Source organism: Bactrocera oleae, chromosome 2, assembly GCF_042242935.1.
Source record: "Bactrocera oleae isolate idBacOlea1 chromosome 2, idBacOlea1, whole genome shotgun sequence".
NCBI lineage: Eukaryota > Metazoa > Arthropoda > Insecta > Diptera > Tephritidae > Bactrocera > Bactrocera oleae.
Window position 1 is genome coordinate 633,343 of NC_091536.1, and position 20,602 is coordinate 653,944.

At 34.0% G+C, this 20,602-nt stretch overlaps 1 protein-coding gene and 2 long non-coding RNA genes across 13 annotated transcripts in view; 1 reads left to right on the plus strand and 2 right to left on the minus strand.

Moving 5' to 3' along the window:
- Positions 1-11,320, minus strand: part of Dad (Daughters against dpp) — a 43,017-nt gene extending 31,697 nt beyond the window's left edge. For 2 of the 11 annotated variants that reach the window (XM_036373799.2, XM_036373796.2), the window contains exon 1: positions 7,651-7,777. Coding sequence is in view for 4 of the 11 variants with exons in the window: in XM_036373782.2 (XP_036229675.2) it covers positions 10,951-11,014 (64 nt within the window). In the remaining 7 variants the exon portion in view is untranslated. Of the gene's footprint in view, positions 1-7,556; positions 7,782-10,950 lie in introns of those variants that run through there. The other 9 variants (XM_036373782.2, XM_036373781.2, XM_070106112.1 and 6 more) reach the window with 9 other exon arrangements.
- A 1,807-nt stretch (positions 11,321-13,127) lies between these two features.
- Positions 13,128-13,998, plus strand: LOC138855881 (uncharacterized). Its single transcript, XR_011395027.1, has 2 exons — positions 13,128-13,652; positions 13,714-13,998. It is a non-coding gene; the product is annotated as an uncharacterized lncRNA (long non-coding RNA).
- Positions 13,999-14,725: 727 nt separating this feature from the next.
- Positions 14,726-19,899, minus strand: LOC118683001 (uncharacterized). The gene is made up of 3 exons (XR_004978835.2): positions 16,308-19,899; positions 16,097-16,251; positions 14,726-16,043 (listed from the first exon to the last, which is right to left on the minus strand). It is a non-coding gene; the product is annotated as an uncharacterized lncRNA (long non-coding RNA).
- Positions 19,900-20,602: the final 703 nt, after the last annotated feature.

Below are 20,602 nucleotides of genomic sequence, written 5' to 3' on the forward strand. Positions count from 1 at the left end.
TTAGCAAAAAAAAAAAAAAAAAAAAATGTTAACTGAATTCCAAAGAGTGACAGTAAAAGCGCAAACCGTTCACTCTTCGAAATCAAAAAACAAGGAGCAAATCCGCTGCAATAAAATGTATGTAAGGGTGTTTTTTTTTTAGAGGTATAGAACTTTAAATTGCAATAAAACAACGATGGATTATTCAACTGACATGAATTTTATTTATCCGAAAAATAATCTTGCGTCATTACATTTTATATATGATTTCTGGCATATGACCGCCACGGCTGTTGCGCCGTCTTGTTGGAATCACAGCTCCTGGACATCATGGTTCTTCAATTCAGGAATGAAAAAGTTAGTAATCATGGCTCTATACCGATCACCATTGACTGTAACGTTCTGACCATCATCGTTTTTGAAGAATTCCGGCCAATGATTCATCAGAGCGCACCAAACAGTCAGTTTTTCTGGATGTAACGGTGTTTCGACATACACTTGAGGATTAGCTTCACTCCAAATGCAGCAGTTTTGTTTGTTGACGTAGCCATTCAACCAGAAGTGCGCTTCATCGCATCATACGATAAAATGAACGTAGTGCGCGATACGTATTCCGCACAGAACCATTATTTTCGAAATAAAATTGCACTATTTGCAAGCGTTGTTCAGGCGTGAGTCTATTCATGATGAATTGCCAAACTAAACTGATAATAAATCACTTGACAGCTGCTAAATCGGTCGCCATCTGGAACAGTAATGCCAACTTAAAGTTCTATACCTCGAAAAAAACACCCTTTATATAGGCAGACGTATAATATTCACAGATGAATCAAAATTTAATATTTAATACAGTGATGGAAGGGTAAAAATATGGCGCGAGAAAAATAAACGTCTTCATCACATGAACCTTTTGCTCACATTTCAACTCGGTGGAGGTTCCGTCACCGGAATTATGAATGCTGAGAAATACTTTGATATTTGTAAACTAGGATTAGGGATCGATATCTGCTTCAACAAGACAATGTCAAGTTTTTAAAATTTAAATTGGATCGAAAAATTCTATTTTCACTGAAAAAATAGGGTGTTTGAACACGAATTTTGTTGACTGTATGTACTATATTACACAATATGAACTCTAATTCTATAATATAATTTAAATATTTTTGTTTTCGCGCACTAGTACCTACATATTTACATATATATGTACACCAGCCCTCATAATGTGTACGGCTTTAAATCTTAGGAATCATCGCTTAAAGAATTGAAATTTTTTATACGAGTAATTGTTCTTAGTAAGCTAAATTGATAACGTGACTCATCATACCACATAAACAGGCGACGCCATAGATAACGGGACTTTTGTTCCAGCCCCAAAGAAATTCTTTCGTCAAAAGTGTACGCTCATCTCGTTTCTGTTCTATTTATTGTATCGTACACCCGACGAATTTTAATAAAAACTAATTTTTATAATAAAAACAATCTTAATATACTCACATTTGATATATCAGTACTGACGGTCAATTTACCCGTCAATTGACAGTCACTGTTATTGTTAAAAACAGACACTTACGATTTATATTGCTTACTATAGCTTTACATAAGTATGTAACGATGAAATAGCTGCGTTCTTTAGTACTGTCACCACTGACAGTCAAATGATAAATAAAATTACTGTTAATGTTTACGATTTTTCCAAAAACAAATTTTGTATACGTCGAAAAGAGACAGCATACATTTTCATAGAAGTTTCGAGAAGTTGTGAAATACCTACAGATGTAGCTGTTATTCCGTTCGATAAACAAAAAGTGTTCCGTGCTCCTGTTCAATAACTCTTTTTGTGTTAAGAAAATACTTTTAAATAAATAAAGAAGAAGTTTTCAAATATAATATATGTATGTTAGTAATTATTAAGTTTCAAATAATTATATGAAAAATATATTTTTAGTTAATTTTTAATTTATATTTAATAATTTAGTTTTTAAATTCCGAAATATCCATGAACTGGAGGAAAACATGCAGCAGAGCTTTTGAGAAGAGCAAGCATGGAATCAAGTTAAAATTTCGTTTCATAATTTATTATTATACTCTCGCAACTTGTTGCTACAGAGTCAATCAATTTCGGATATCCTTGTGTTTAAGGATAGAAACTTTGTTCTACGCGCTGACAAAATTTTTCCAGCTGTAAAAGTCATATTGCCGGTCAGACGACTGTAACTGAGGTAGGGTACTAACATGTATGTATATAAATATATGAAACCCATCTTACTTTGTTGTTCTTAGAATATCTAGTTTTGGTGATGTAAATGCGTTACGAATCTACACACAAGGTTAGAGGTCATATCCCAACAGCTTGCCATGCACTTACAATATTTTTAACATCACACGAAAGTATTATTATTAAGGAACCACCACTTACACTAACAAATAAAAACACTTTCTGGAAATACTTTAAACAAATGCTGTCTAATGTTGATAATCACGTCGAAATAAGTAGTAAGTGTGTAGCTAGTTAACGCAATATTGAATTTGACAAACATAATTCAAAATGCAGCCTGGAGTAGTACACCAATTAAATGAAACGTCACAGCAGGTCATAAGTATGCTAACGAAATTAAAGAATTGGTAACAGAAAAACGCCGACTATGCCAAAAGCGGCAATAAACAAGATCTCCATCTGACTAAAGTTGTCTTAGCAAAATATGTAAAAAAACTTGCCGGTAAGATAAAGGCATTTAAAAATATAACTCTTAGCTATTATCTGAAAAGTTAATCTAACGACTATAGGAATAATTATTCACTTGGGAAGTGTACAAAAAACTTGTCTCGACCTGTAATTCAGCATCATCCAATCAGAAAGACAGATCAGACATGGGCCAAAAGCGAAATTTCTCTATATCGTGTTTCTCAAATGTTTTTTCGGAATACCTTGAAGGGGTCTTTAAACCATATGACACATCTGTTTTAATTAAAAGTTAGCACCTCATAATTACAATTACACCTAAATCCCTCTAGTAACTAACGAGGTATATGCAGAAATTAAAAATTTAAGTAAAAAAAATCACATGGGTTTGACCTTATTATCAGCGAAATACTACAACAGCTTCCTCAAAGTGTTATAAGTAAAATGACTGCTATAATGAACGATATTCTTAATCTACAATACGTATCTATTAATTGGAAAACTGCAGAGGTGATTATGATCAACAAACTTGGAAATCCAGCACATAACATAACTACGTATCGGTACATATCTCTCCTGCCAATACTTTCAAGGCTTATGGAAAAATTGCTTGCTACGCGTCTTAACAACATAATTAAAGAGAGGAAGCTGATACCGTACATCAGTTTGACTTCCGAAAAAATCACTCCACTATTGACCAAGTGCATAGAATAACTCGAATTATTGAAAATGCTTTTGAAAAAAAAACTTTGCTCGGGCGTCTTTCACGACATTGCCAAAGCTTTTGATAAAGTTTGCCATGGCGTACTTGATGCTTTTACCAAAAGCATATTACAATATTTTAACTATTATTACAATATTTTAACTATTTTATGTACTCTGATTTAAAGGAACTAAAAACTAGTGTTCCTCAGGGTAGTGTGTTAGGACTCATTCTTTATCTACTATTTACAAACTGCATCAATTACAAAATTGCAACATTTAAACAAAATATTTAAATAGACAGCTAAATGGCGAATAAAATTAAACGAAACTAAATTAGCACATATTGATTTCACTTACAACAATGTTAGATCTATGCCACTGTACATTAACGGTGTGCAAAAACCATATCACCATACTACGAAATACCTAGGCATGACTCTGGATATAAAACTTAGATGGAGACCACATATCAAAAAGAATAAAGTATAATTAGAAACAAAATTCATATATATGTATGTATTGGCTTTTGGGCAGAAACTCTGCCCTATCCACATCTAACAAGATTCTTGGATTTAATTTTACATTTTATTTTTAACTTTTATATCCACTAACACTTCACTAATTCCTTTCCACACATTTATTTAATATTAAATACTCCAAAAATACCTTTAAATCAATATTTAACTTTTGCTTAATTCATTTTATTCACCCAATAACAAAATTGTTGCATTCTAACAAATAATCAGTGTTACCTTACCTAAATATTTTACAAAGGAACCAAAAGAATTAAAAAAACAGATAATACCCCAATGGCAGGAAATAAATAACACGTTATCAGTTTTTGGCGTAGAACTCCTTTTTGCGTTGGCGGCCCTCGGACGTGCTTCAAAAAAAACCGTGGTCGCTCCAACAACGGGGTGTCTTCAGTTTATTCGCTTAGAACTCCTTTTTGCGTTGACGGCCTTTGGCTGCGCATCAAAAACATAACCCTAGTCTGTCCAATACCGCTGTGTCCTCAGGTCTTTCGGGTAAAACTGTTTTTTTCATTGGCGGTCTTAGGGCGCACTTAAAAAAAAATAACCCTGGTTGATCCAAAACCGGGATTTACGAAGAGAAAGGAAAACCTGAAAGAGTTTACGTTACTCATTACATGGTTATGAATTTTGTATTGCCGGTATAATCCTTCTTTTTTATTTATTTGTATTCGTTTGCAAAATATGGCTACACTTATTTTTTGTTTGCATGCAATCATTTTTTTATTATATGAGTAAATGGATTTGAACCAAAGTAAAATATTGAATTAAAGTTAGTTTTGCACTATTAATACAAAACCAATGTGTAGAAACGAATTAGTGAAGTGTTAGTGGAGAACCTCCTCTATACCCATTTTAACCCAGAATTGCTATTCTAAATCCCAGCCAACTGTTATTTACAAGCAGGTGCTCAGACCAGTTTAAACTAATGGACTCCAAGGGATATAAAAGTTAAAGATATGGGAGAAAATTCATCATATATCAAAGGAACACGCACTTTAAATAATTGAATTTTTGAACTTTAAATGCAAATATCTCAAAACCCATAAGTCAGCGGCAAATGTGTATATTGGGTGCGTTCGAGATGGCAATCACGACAGCAGTGCTGCAAATTAGTCAAAGTATCACGTCCTGCGTGAATTTTTGGCAATACTTGCAACAGCATCACGTTCTACTGTCACTTTTTGCACGCAATTTATGCAAATAATCGGCAACACTAAATTTTTGTCTGCACATCAGCAGAGTATCAGCAAATATGCAACATAGTAGATGTACTGCTGCAATTATTACGTAGCTCGAACGCACCCATTTTCTTAATTGGAAGAACCTCTTCTACACGTACATACTCATTTTAACCCTAAATTCGGGGGATGCTATTCTAAAATTTACCCGAAAAGAAAAATTAAAAATCTACACACGTGTCGTTTTTTCATAATTTCGAAAAAATATTGATTGACTTCATTTCGTAGTTTGAAACTTAAAAAATTTGTTGTAATTTTATTTTCTGGCATTCTTGCGAGTTAATCTTCAAACTTCAAACATACATTCATGAGCACACATGTACATTGTGTATATAGATGTAAATATATTATGAGCACACTTTATACCCTGCAATAATAGTGTCAGTCATTTGACCGGCAATATGACATTCACAGCTGAAAAATTTTTGTAAGCGTGCAGAACAAAGTTTCTAAAATTTTCTTAAGAGCTTTGTGCAAAAATCACATGTGTGATTTTGCATCTCCCTTCGACACAAGGATATTCAGAATTGATTCACTATATATTAATACTGCTCACTCCCATGCCTTTTTCTGAGTCATTTCTGATCATAAATCCTTCAAAGCTGAAAATTGTCAGTTATTACTGAAAAGCTATCATAGCTGCAATTTGTCAGTTAGGACTGTAAATCGATCACAATTAAAAATTTCTTTTGCGCAGTATATAATACAATTTTTATTTCTTTGATAAAATCAAACCTTTTAATTAAAATTAGTTACAATAATATACGAGTACATAAATATAAAAAAGGAGTTCAACAAAAATATAATCAAATAATAATTTATGAAAAGACATTTTCACTTGAATCCATGTTTGCTCCTTTCCAAAGCTCTGCTGTACGTGTTTCTCCAGTTCACGGATATTTCGAATTTACAAATGCCTAAATAATAATTAAAATTAACTAAACATATTGATAAAATTTATTTGAAAGTTAATAATAATTTACGTATATTATATTTGAAAACTCCTTCGTTATTTATTTATTTTCCGAACACAAAAATAGTTATTGAACAGGAGCACGGAACACTTTTGGTTTATCGAACGGAATAACAGCTACATATGTAGGTATTTCACAACTTCACGAAACTTATATGAAAATGTATGCTATCTCTGTTCGACGTATACAAAATTTGCTTTTGGGAAAATCGTAAACATTGACAGTCATTTTACTTATAATTTGACTGTCAGTGGTGACAGTACTAAAGAATGCAGCTATTTCATTCTTACATATGAAAAGCTATAGTAAGCAATATAAATCGTAAGGGTCTCTTTTTAACAATGTCAGTACAGACAAAACAAATGTGAGTGGATTGGTGAACCCATAAGCAGTTTCTTGTAGGGTACACAACTTCGTACTAAGTATACACACTCAAACGTATATATATATATATGTATATACCTATATATACATACATATATCAGTAGCTCGTGTGATAGATCTGAATTTGGCCCCCAAAACAAGCTCTGTTAGCGCCACAACCAAAAACAAATCACATATTTTAACAAATTTTTTTCGAATTATTCTGTCTCAAACCATGTGAGGTGCAATATAAATTTCTCTCTTAACTATATATCTGTATACATTCGTCTGTACATTCTCGTCAAAATACGCATACCAATTATTTAGAAAAAAGAGAGTACATAAATGAGCAGTAATAGCCCAAATAGTCGCCGACATTCCTCTCTTCCGTACTTACCGCCCGTGTCAAGCCAAATTTGTCAAAAGTTATACCCGTAGTTGCAACACAGAAATCAGTTGTTCTTGGTTTCATTTCACAAATGTTGCAATTGTTCTATTTGTATAAAATAGTTTACTTATTTATAAATATGTATTTTATTTTATGTATAGTTATTTTAAAAATATTTCATATATAAATTAAAGTTAATTTTTTAAATACTACAAAATATCGAGATTGACAACCCTACGTTGCAAGAGATTGCTCTCTCACTCTCAGCTCACTCATTCCTACGGCAAAAATCCAATTTTCGCGGAAATCCTACCGTACGGTCTGTTGAAGCGGACGGTAGAAGCGGTGGTGAGTGTTCATTTATATTGCACTCGCATAAGACAAATCGTATCAGTTGACGTACGGAAGGGAGAAATGTCGGTGACTGTTTGGGCTACAAGCTTGTGTTATATGGATAAGCTGATGAGAGCAGCCGCAAATAACAGACATGTACGTACATACTTATGTATGTATGTTTAAAGATGCACACATAAGCATATTTCTTTAGCTCTATTAATAAATATAGATATGTATGCATGTACATATATTCCACTGATTGTATATTTTTCTATTTTTTATTTTTTTGTAATTTTTCGTTTTATTGATTTGACTTAATTTACTTGTATTCAATTATTAATATATGTTTATACAGACTTCACATAAGTTGAATACTCGAGACACACATAATTCACACACGACACCATTATTTTTTCAAATTTCATATATGGATCATCATATGTGTACATACATACTAATTTTAAAATTCTTAATTTTCGCACATCACATTTTCACTAAATAAAATGTCGTATACCCGAAGAAACAAAAAGCTTACTAGTTCCAATTGACTTAACAACGGCTTATGTCAACCAACAGATAGCAGCAACTAAAAGTTTAGTTCTTTGGAAAATTCTCTTAAACCTATACTCATACGCGCAAATGTATGCATAGACATGTGTATGGCTATGCATTGTAATGTATTGGTAACATTCCCAATTTGATTTTGTGACCAGTGTTGCCGCAATAAAGAAATATTTATCCGAAACAGTCTAAGTTTGCTTTATTTGTGTTATTATTGATTATTAAATTGAAATCGTAGCCCCAACAAAAAATATATATCCTTGTTTAAGAGTATTCATCTAAACTAGAATAATTTCAAAGTATTACAATTAGTAAATTTATGGCCGATTCACATACAACTTTCCTCGCTTTGTTTGAGAATGCATACTATAACATAAACGCGAAGAAATCAAAGCGTATGTCAAAATGAACGCTTTATTTGCCATGATACTTGTTAGTAAAAATTGCCACTGTTGCTTGGCAAAGCTGCGCAACATTTTCCCTCGCTTTGTAGCCCTTCGCTTCGATGTGAACGGATTCATTCAAAAGCATACATGGAACTTTTTTGTCAAAGCAAATGTCTGAAGCACAACGAAGCATAAGTTCTATGTGAATCAGCCCTTAGTGTTTTTATAAAACAATGTTTCCTGATGACAAAGGCACCATTGATGCAAAGCAATGATCGATAAAGATATCGATACTTCAAATTTACCACAGCACATTTAACGGTAAGTAATGGTTTGCAAATTTATGTCGTAACCGTACAAGTACAAATGCTGCATCTTTTTGAGGAAGGCCACAAAAGGCAGTACGTCTAAAAACATTGGGATAATTCGTGATTTGATTTATTTTTCCAAGTGAAAAAGGTTGCGCGGGACGGACGCCACGTTTTGTACTCCAAATTCTGGCAATAATAAAACATGGATATACTCCTAAATTCAATAGATAGACTACTGATTGGTTGTTGCTCGGTAAAAGTTTACCAAAGCTTTCCCACAACAGTCGATCTGCAAGATTTGTGTGCTATCGCAACATGTTACACAGGAGGATATAATAGTTTTGTTCATCTAATAGTCAAAATAGATATGTAATCGTGTCGCTCCGTTTGTCTGTGCAAGCGATAACTTCGGTTAAAGTCGTGAAAACTTTATGAAACTAGGTATATATACATGTTCCTTGGCGCTCTGAGAATATTGGTTTTGCAGATAAGGCAAGGATGACATGATACGAGACTCTCTCATTTTCCCTAATTTTTCTGTTATTCTCTTTCCCTGATTATAAAGATTGGGGAACTTTGAACAGCGGCATGATTGACAAATATTATAAAAAATGTGGGTTTTGACAGCTCTCTCTCTCGAAGCAAATAGTTTCGTATTATGTCATCCTTGGCCACGCTCACGAAGCGCCGTTAGTCGAAACCTACTAATTGGTATAAACCACAAATGAAGAGAAGGGAACCGAAGCATGGAGAATCTGTGGCCTCGCCCCTAATAAGTTTAAAGCGCATATCTCACAAAACACTAAAGTTAAATTACTATCCTAGCCTCCATAGATCTAGTGCACGACAACTTTCGGTTGCTTTTTTCGATCTTCATAATGTGTCACGTCGTCCCGTGAAATAAGAAAAATGAGAGCTTAGTATAAGAAAAGTTTTGAAGCAGCCTTTCTAACGAGGCATCCTAAAAGTCCCAATTGGACTATTAAAAAAACTGTAAAGTATTTAAATACGAATTGTACATTTGTGAAGAGGTTGATGACAAGCCAGGAGTAGGGACGAATTACGTGACATCTAAACGTTAGGACAAAGCTATTGTTCTCTGAAACAGAGAATTTCAGTAACATAATATCTTAAATAATTACACAGTGCAAGACATATTTAATGGTTACGAACCAAAACAACTTTCCTTGAAGCGTCACATTTTCTCTTTACAGTGGTATATATTTAGATCATACCTAAAATACCAGTTAAATTGATAATTTTAATTATTTCCCTTCTCACGACTTAATTAAGTATAATATATTCAGGGGTGTTGTAGAATCTGATAGTTGTCGGAATCAGAATTGAAACCGATAAAAAAATGTAATAGGTGTCATGAATTCAGATATTATTGGTTTGACGTTCGAAACAGAAATGGTATCGGTTTGGGTGTCACGGAAACCAATTTTATCGGTTTTGTTATCAGAAACAAAGCAATAGGATTTTTGCTGACAGATTTGAAATGTAAGTGAAGAAAATAATTTATATTATTGTTACGATTTAATTTATCGTTATTTCTATAGGGAAAACATAAGTATAAAACAAAAAATGTCATAATTATAGAGTTTATGGAAAAATCAAGATATTTTAAGAGAATGTACAAAACGTAACAAACGTAATTTAACACCCAAATGCGTCTTTATTTAGTCGATAAAGTGATATGAATCTGTAAAGTCAGCATGTATACAAACATACAAGTAAATGCAAGCCAAATTTCACATGCGACTCCCTTGGTGCATCAAGTGGATTACTGTGATCTTTTAATATATTCCTTTTATTTATTTTTGTTGGTTTTTTTCTTCAAATAAAATAAAAGCTAAAATAGCGGAACTCATTGCAAACTTTAGTAGACTTCGTTCAACATTTCAAATTATAATTAATTTGAAAAGTTTGTCACATTAGTAGACAGCTGATTCGAATATTGGTTTTACATATGTTCAAAAAGACGCAAATCCAATCAGATTCTGTGACACCATTCAAAATCAGAATTGGTTTACAATTCTGACAACTACGCAAATCTGTCTTGAATTCCACAACACCCCTGATTAAGTTTTTCGTAACAGAGCCAAAACCTCTTTTACGAATAGGTTTTAAAGGTTTTGAATGGTATTTATTTATTCATAAATTTTAATATAGTTCCGATAAGACAATAAATTGAATCACTGAATAACAATCAAAAAAAATTTCGCGACATCGTATAGGCTCATGGTATTACTGATGTCAAATTAGATTGGTTTGTAACACCCAAAGAAAATATACTCCACTACTTAGAGAATTAGATCACTAGATGGTTGTAACTACACTATAATTATTAGTTTCCTGATGCAAATATGGATGGAATAAGGAAGGGAAATCGCGAACTCAATTACTAATGCTCTTTCGTAACGGGTTATTCCCAAGTCGTCTTTGATTTACAAAAACACAAAAATAATGTTACAAATGTTTTTCACCTACCTTCCCTCGTTTGTGTATCATTAACCTGCCAACTTATTATTTTGAATTGAGATTTACTATCCATACAATACTACTAAATTCACTGCAATTCACTCAACCAGGTTTCTTAAAAGCATTATCTTATGGCATTGATAGTTTTGACTTTTAGGGAAATTCTTAAACATTCATAACATAGTCCTTATCAAAAACACCTGCTTAAGCATTTGCGAAGTCCATATTTCTCTTTTATTTCGTTCAAATGTTCACATTTTTAATTACTCTCACATTAAATTTGTTAGAGTTTTTAAAATTTACTACGCCCCACGAAGAGTACATCTTCGAAAATTACGTTTGTTTACTTGTTCTCGTAAGTGCTTTTAAGGAGGCACGTAGTACTGTTAGTGATGCTTGGAAGCAGACTAAAAGCGAGAACATTACACTTGTCCATTTATATACAACTTACGTGGCGCTTCGGACTGTTGTGAATGTAAAGAGAAGGAGCACAGCACAAAAGCTCATTCATACTTGCTATGTACATAAGTACATATAAACAGTCGTTCTGTTAATGATGAGCGCGGGAAAATTGCTGTACAAAGTATACATACTACCTACATACATATGTATGTATTTTCAAATGATGCTTTTGTAATTTGCGCAATTCAATTCCTTTCTAGTCATCATCAGTTTGCCGGTCGCCATTCATCCTGACTCCTGAGTTTCTATGGCAAGTTCGGCTCCATAGCCTGGCAGCCATGATTTTTTTTATACGACGCCAGGCTGCCACTTTGTCGCGCTGTTAGTGGCGTTAGAGTGAATTTAATACATAAACAAAAATTTGGTTTATTTTGTTAGAGTTTCATGGTACCAATAATGTTCTTAAATAGTTAAATACATATACATACTTATGTATGTAGAAATGAAATTATTTAATTTGTTTCAATTTGTAACATCCTTGAAAAACTCCTTATTTTCTTAAACATTTCCATCAACATCAACAAAAATGTTATTATAATTTAATTAAAACTATTGATAATAGCCAACTTTTTGTAAGCGAGTGGCAATTGCGATATACCTTCTATGTATGGTAAGTATATACCTGAAGTTATTAAAAAATTCTCAAATTTTAAGTAACATACATATTCGCCATATTATTTATTTTTTTGAGAGACTGTAATTATTTGAAATTCCCATCGTAGCAGTTTTCATATTTATAATATTCCAGTAACTTATTTTATAATGAGGCAGGCGTAACCCGAAAAAATTGCATTGGTTGTGTTATTGCTTTACACAGACATACATACATATGTATATATTTGGTTAATTAAAGAGTACTAATTCGAATACAATTCTTTTTTTTTTTTTTGTAATACATGGTAGCCAGTGGACGCCTAATAGTTATGAATTTCTTTTGCTTTGACTGTTAGACAGTTTGTCATCAACTATGTATACGCGTATGTTTATAGGATACATATGTATACATATTTAATGGGTAAATGCCGACTGATGCCGCTCTGGACGAACTATTGATTTGCATGTAAAACCTCAATACTATCTTCAAGAACAACGTATCTCGCCTACATACATACATATGTATATGGTGATCGTTTTCGAATAAATTATAGGTAATAAACTTTAACTACACAGCTAGTGCGCTGCCAAAACAATCTTATCAGTTAAGGATAACATATTATTTTAAAATAATAAATTATAAAAATAGCTCTAATTATAATTAATGAAAATGCAAAATAAAATATATAGAAATAATAAATTAAAAATGGTAAATTCTAAATGATAATTGCATATTCCTAAATATGAATCCAGCACCACAGCAAATTCCTACCTGTAGGTTCAGTTCGAGATCATTAGAATGTAATTATTCCATTTATTGTATGTCTGCAAATATTATATAAACTCCTATTTACATATGTACGAGTATAGTACATGTTAATAAATTATATGCTTAGCTGCAAAGTCTTTATTGATATGTCATTGACTTTTAGAAGTTCCTTAAATATGGCTTACAATTTTCATTTCAAACAGCCACCCCAACCCCACACCATATCTTGCCTTCGGGTAGTTTATGTTATTTCGGAGCAATAAATGTACTGAACATGAATTAAAATTTTTTAATAATTTGAGTAAATGCATTAGTTAGTTTTAATAATAAGAAACGGTAGTAAGCTAATTTTCTGGGATTTTTTAATTAAAGTCAGGTGCCTAAATACTTTGAAATGGACCGTAGTATGTAAGAAATACTTCACATATACTCGTTTAATTACTAATAATATTATTAGTAATGGCAATAACACTAACGGTGGCAGTCGAAATAATTAAGACAACTATAATGCTAGTGCACCATTGTCGCCGCCACCATCACCGCCATACCACTAAAAAAATAAACTGGCGACATTTGTAGTCTAGGCACCATGATGTCGAAGCTAATATCTATCTGCGCAGAATCCATTGCAAAGGCTCGCTGCCCAACTGTCTGTGCTTAACTATTTTTGTGCTGAAGCATCGGTTCGACATCAGAAACATCATAACAAACTAAATGGCGACAGCTGGCTCCGCGGGTCGACAACGGCGCACTCGATTTGTTTCTCTAACTTACTATCCAGATATAAATGTATGTGTGTATAACCATCACCAATTCCTTGGCTGAAGTGGCGGCCTCTTTAAAGCTCCATCGCCATCGACAGTCAACTAATTGGCATCAGTTTTTGGTATTTATTCGAATGTATGTATGTAAATATAGTAACATATTATACTTCCTTTCTATTATAGATTTGAACAAAGTCGACTATATATGATCGATAATAATAGCAGAGATTTAAAAATAATGTACAACTATCGAACTCCGATGGATGATGTCCATGTATGAATGTACATTCATACTTATGTGTATGCTAATGGCCAATTCACATATGTATAACTTTAACTTCGCTTTGCGTCAGACATTTGTTTTGTCAGAAATGCCCGATGTACGCTTTTGTATGAGTACGTTCACATAAAAAGTTTTCGACGCGAAGCCAAGCAAAATGTTGGGCAGCTCTCATCTTTTAACGCTTTGCCAAGCAACAGTAGACGAATGGGTCTTAAGGGTCCCATAAAGTATGAAAAAATTCTTATATCAGAACTAATTTATATATTTAAAATAAGCATAAAATCATGATAGTTTGGTGCATGATTCTATATAAGAAGAGATGACAAAAAACGCAAATCAAGAGCAAGAAGATAATGAGGAGTAAAAATTTATTATCATAGCTTTTCTAGTGGAAATTGAATAGTTTTACTCTGGCAACATGTTGCTATGGAGTATAACAGTTATCTTCAACTAACGACTATTACCACGCCTACAAAAAGCTGGTTATCAAAAACTTATAAAACTTCAAATTAACATACAAAACTATTATCGCGTTAGAAAGGAGTATCTGTAGTTTAAAAAGTTGCCATGGCTCCGTCCCCTAAAAGGAAGCTATTTCTAGTTAAGGGCTACAATATATAACATGCTACTTAACATAGATATAATAGTATATACTCTAACGGTGGCTACCTTGGTTTTCATGTTATGAAACGTCAAAAATTTTTTAAATAAAAATTCCAATAAATAAAGTATATATACATTTTCAACATTAAGAATAAAACTGTTGTAATATTTCAATTCGATACACAGCAACCATGGCGAAATGCGTGTTAGATTGAAATCGGGCATCTCATACAGTGGAATTTCCCAGAAGCGGACACTGATGGGACCATCCTTTCTGTATAAGCATTAAAAAATATACACATGCATAACTAACAATAAATAATTTTGTTTATTTAGTAATGTTCAATGTATGCAAGTATATACATATATACACCTATATAATTATTTAAAAAGAATTTCGTAATTTTTGTTTGCTGCTTTTTCACTTCTTCCTACTTTAGAAGTTTAGATTGGAAAACTGACTCCTATAGCTTCACAGTACGTTTGTTTGGCTTCGGAATCATTTTCTGATTCTCATTCCTCTTCTGAGTTGCTACTGTCATCAATAAGTACTGTAAACAATTCTGCTTCATTCACTTTTAGATCTCTTCAGGAGGGGAAATAATTTACAACAACGGCAAATCATCGTCACTACTCAACCACTCAATTTTTACGATTCCCGCTTTGCGAAAACAGTTTTGTATTGTTACAGCATTAACTTGTTTCCAAGCGTTTTTAATAAAATATAAAGCCTTCAACTTGTTTATTGATTTTACAGGTTCTGTGGCACCCTTAATTTGAGATAATAATTTTTATAATATAGAGTTGCGATAACAATTTGAAGTTTTGTTTTATTCCTTGATCAAGTGGTTGGCAAACATAGGTTGTGTTGGCGAGTAAAAATATTAACTTTATATTTTTGAGTGTCATGTCCCTGGTATGTGAAGCGGCGTTGGCTAAAAATAGCAAAACTTTTTTTCTTTCTCTTGTCATTTTGCCAGGGCTTTCGATTTGACTTCCAAAGAGCTGGTAAATCTTTTACATTTATGTTTTTAAAAGCACGAAGGTGAGCTGCTTTTCCAATGACTGATATCTGCTGCTTTGCGCCAGCCATGCTTATACAAGGTAAACATTTTAAACGTTCTTTGACTAGCTTTCCACTTATACAAATTTCTCCTATAAAATCCAAGATCTTTTGGGACAGTACTAGAGAGGTAAATGTATAGTTTAGGTCGCCCAACTAAGGAGGCCTCAAAAATTAAACTTCTTTTTTAAATCGTCTTATTTTGACACGAATATTAGAAATCCGTAAGCAGAAATTGAATTCCGTACAAAGAAGCGTCCTTTTATTAGAGCGTCATTTGTATGAAAACTGTAAGGAAAATTTGGGATGTCCGCTTAATAGAGAACTATCATAGTAGACATTTACGAATTCTTGATCTTTCGAGCTGATAGTCCTTCGCGTATACCATAAATAGCAGTATTGACCGTTATTTTCCGCAAGGTGGTTATTTTCCGTCGCGCGTTGCACCGCAAGTTAGGGCTTTTTGGTTTCTTGGAGATATTTCCTTTAGAGGCCGCGTACCCAATGTTACGTTATTTGACGACACACCAGCAAAATGGAAAGGTTGAGTGTCATCTAAAAACACTTAAAAAAAAACACAAAGTAAATTAATAAGTAGTTAATTTAGCCATGCTTACCAGTGTAGCACGTTCACCCAAACTCTGCGCGACTGTGGACATACGTTTATTGATGTGGAAAATATTTCGAACAACCTAGAGGAGGCAAGACAATGTAAATAATTGATGTCACTACATTTCCAGTCCGGGCAGCGCATTGTAAGTTTTCCTCCGTCCTATGCAATTATATTTAATCAATTCTTTAGAAACAACATACAATTCAAGAACTTACCTTCTTTATAAACGTCTTTTGAATCTATATAAAATAACATAAAATTTAACAAGCATATCAAAAAAATTGCTTACGTAAAAAAATTTATCCAAGAAATACTGGCCATTGTTGACGGAAAATGGTATGTCAATGTATATGTGTGTCTGTTTTTTACATATTCCAAAATTATGCATAATGAATGTTGCTTCTCTTACAACAGTATTTTCCATTTAAAATCAAAAAGTTTGTTTTGAATATGTAGTGGTGTAAGATTTGAAATTTTACATGTGGAGTAGTGAGTTGGTTACCTCCGTCTTGTAGGATAGTTCCCAACGCACAAGATTTAAAAACTCGATAATGAAATAATTGTACCACTTATAGCTGAAATTTGAGCAAGATTTCTTTTTATTTGTATTATTACTCTGCCTGTCTCCCATACAAATGCACCTTAGAACAGAATTGGCCTTACAATAGCTATGCAGCACCAGTGCATGAGAGAAGGAGAAAGTCACCCAGGTTGTGCCGAGCAGGTGCCTTGAGTCAAATATCTCGAAGGAAGTCTCCATGGAGGGATTTTGTATTTTCTTGTGAACACAAGGAGATCCGTTTTCTCCGGATGGTCGTAATATTGCTAATGGTGTGTAGACACCTTCTCGTTATTAAGATGGCAATGTCGTCTGCATATGCCACTATCTTAAAGGCTTTGCCGTCTAAGTGCAGTCTTTACTGATCTGTCTTTTGTGTATGCGCGTTGCACTTTGGACAAGCTTCTAGGAGGCGCTAAGACCCTGACGTGCACGTCCAATATTTTCTCTAAAGTTTTCAGCAGCCTAAGCTCCTTGGAGTAAGTTGGGCTGTTTCTACCACTCTCCGCAATTCTTGCGAATAATACCGGGCGAGGCGGAGCTTTTTGATAATAGTTTCTTGAGCTTCGCCACTCCATTGGTCTTTTCAAAGCTGCTACAAAAGTTCTTCCAGGATTGTCGTTTTGTTCTGCTTAACATTTTAGAAGATCTTTATACTCGTTCAAACAGTCCTCGCTTTCTGCTAGCTTGGCACAGCTGAAAATTTCCCTTACTCTGTGTCTGCAAGACCCGATCCCCTTGTTATACCAAGGGGACTTAGTTTTGTGCTTGAGTAACAGTGTAATCTGTATTAAAAGCACTCGTGAATACATTCACGCCTTTTTCAAGCTTTTTATTATGAGTTATAGACGCTAGGTCATTTGCTTATAATATCTGCCTGTAGAGATCCCAGTTTGTGTTTCTGAGATTTGTCCTAACTTTGTGTCTGATCTTTGCTTCAGATATAATAGAGCACTAGATGTACCTATAATCTGAGAATGATGGTGTACTTGGCACCCTCCAGTTCTTTACCATTGCATCTCTAATAATATATAGCCTTATGTCTAGGTATTTTCTGCAGGTGGGTCCTATATAGGTAGGTTTCTAACTTCGATTAGATACCACTTGCCTCCTTTTTTAGCCCAGCGACCACGTTACTCGATGCAATCCATGGTTTCTGAGCTAAAGCCACGTCGTAGCCGCCCTTCTTTAAGTTGAAAAGAAGCTCGGCAAAGGCGATCTTACTTTTGTGGAGGTTCCCCTAAGTAACCTCAGCTCTCGGTTTGAAACCATTAGAATCCGGTAGGACAAATGAAGTCGCTATGAGTTCTTCTATGCCTAGATTCTTCTCAACTTCACCGTCCAGTCGCTAGTAGGGACGTCCGGATTCTGTCCTTGTAGTAGCCGGATCGCATGTTCTGGGTTCACCACCGATGACATATTGCTGCGGGCCATCACCTCCAGTTTTTCATCTTTCCATAGTTTCGGAAGCCTTCTGACAGCTTTCTTAGCTCATGTTGGCCACGGGTCAGTATTACACTTCAGGATTTTGACTCCGCTAAGTCGTTCTGTTCCAGCGAACGACGGCATGTCCTGAGTGCTGTAGTGCTGGCTTGGCAGTAGTACTACAACCACCGCAACCTGCTCCCGTTGGTGTGGCCGATGGCGACACAGCTTGAAGGATTGCTGTGCTCGCCGGTAATAGCAGCCTCGTCTTCCAAATAATTTGTCCAGCAGTTAACGGACAAATAGAAATAATCGAAATTTCACCAAAACTCTTTCCAGAATAAATACATACTTACATAATATATATTAGCATAATTCGCAAATGTGCGATTATTTAGTGGTCAAAGTATGTACAATACATTCGAACGGATCGATTTTTTCTATAAAATGTTCTACGAATCATTCTGAACTACTTTGTCTACGGTAATATGGGTCTAAAACCGGTTTCGAGCCATCGATTTTTAAGTCAAAGTTTATATTTTATTCATATTAAAAATTTCTCCGTCAGTTTTTGAAACATCCGACTGAAATTTAATACATAGATAGATTTGGATATTATATTGATCATTTGTCGGAATCGGCCAGATCGGACAGCTTTATCACATATCTTCCATGCAACTGAATATTCCGATATTTTAATTTCGGGTATCCTGCCTTTAATTAAAGAGTTACAGAGTCAGAGTCTAATTACAGTGTTGCCTAATAAAGTGTAAATGAGTTATTGTATAATTAAGAAGTTATAAACACCAAGATCGTGGAATAAAGTGTTAAGTTATTTAAATTACAAATAAAGACAAGTATATAGCCATTAAATTGTGACTTTTATTTAACAACCCAGTCATCAACTGAAAATAAATTTTACAATTGTTGCTACAAGTAGAAGTGGCCGCGCAAAGACACACATATGTCCTTACCGTTAAAAGAGCAGATTTGGGAAAAACACGATAAAATTAAGGGTCAAGTGGATGAGTTGAAAAATCGTCTCCGCAAGCTACAAATTGATCTATTATGTCAACAGGCTCAACCATGTTAAAAACTCCATTCTTTGACCGCACAATTCTGTTCCAGATTTTAAGCTTCAATTTGGTAAGGCAAGATTGAAAGCTTAGTTTACTTAGCTCATGCACATAAATCCGTGGAATACATATAGCACATAAAAATTCAGAACTTCGTTATTGGAATACAAGATGAGACTACACGCTATGTTGCGTTAGCATGATGTTTACGGAAACCGTGTCGTATGCTTTAACGCACGAAACTGCATTTCTGCTTAGTAATCGATCACTTAATGTTCGGTAAATAAAACGAACCAGTCGAAAAGGGCCAAAGGAAAAGTAAGACCATTAAGAGAGGCAAAGTTAGGTACGGCAGTTGAAGAAGATACTCAAGTTCTCTGGGAGGTAATCTGTGAGACCGTAATTGGAAAGGTAGCCGTTTACATAGTTTTATAGTCGACGAAGTTATAATTAGCTAATTCAGCGTTAGTCGCCTTGCCGCGGAGAGGGGGCTTAAGTAAAAGTAATGGTTGCAACCAAAATTGATACCCACATTCCTTTTACGAAGTTAGGAGATATACATGACTAAAGGGCTGTTTGGGTAATGCAGTAAATACTGGCAACACTGCGCAGTTTGCATTGCTGATTTTATACTGGTTAATGCCCTTACTTGAAATTGTTAAATACTGAGCAATGAAAATTTGCATTTTCAAACATAGAGCATACAGCAAAAATTATCGATATCTTCCAGAAAGTACTAAAAGAGAATGAATCGTGTAAAAAAAAAGAAATGTATTAATTGTGAACAGCTTTAAGTCAAACGGATTATGATAAGAGTGATAGCTTTAGCTGACGTAATATCTTTCTACTATTCCTATGAAATTCAAAAATATATAATAAAACAATAATATTAAAATTATATTTAATATAATATTAATAACTTACAATGACTTTTTAGCTAGCACAGTTGGTTCTGGTGTAATTTTTTGTGCAACTACTTTTTAAATGTTGTCGAGGTGCCCGTGGTGATGGTGCAATTTAACTTAATATAGCTAAATAAGGATATAGTCTAGTATATAATTTATAAAATTAAACTATTTTTTACAGTTTAATTAGGTATAGGATGGGTGAGAAGGAATGTTGTGTAAATATTTACAATTAGGTAAGAATTTCTAATGTTCTACCTCTTAAGCAGCCGTAAGTACCAACCAAAGTACACTGGCTGCTAAATGAGAGGGTCTACGTAAGAAAGGGAAGAAATCCCTAAATCTGGTGAGAAATAGCCAATGAAGACGGCGGTCCTCATACTAGGTACGATTGCCAAAGACCAGGCTGCCGGCACCTCAATTGACGAAGGGGTATTAAAGCTCCAAAGACAGATAGTGGTGGAGCATGAAAGCTTTCTGAAAAGGAAGCAATCAGAAACTCTCATCGAAACCAATAGGCAAGGTGTATTCCAAAAAAGAAATCG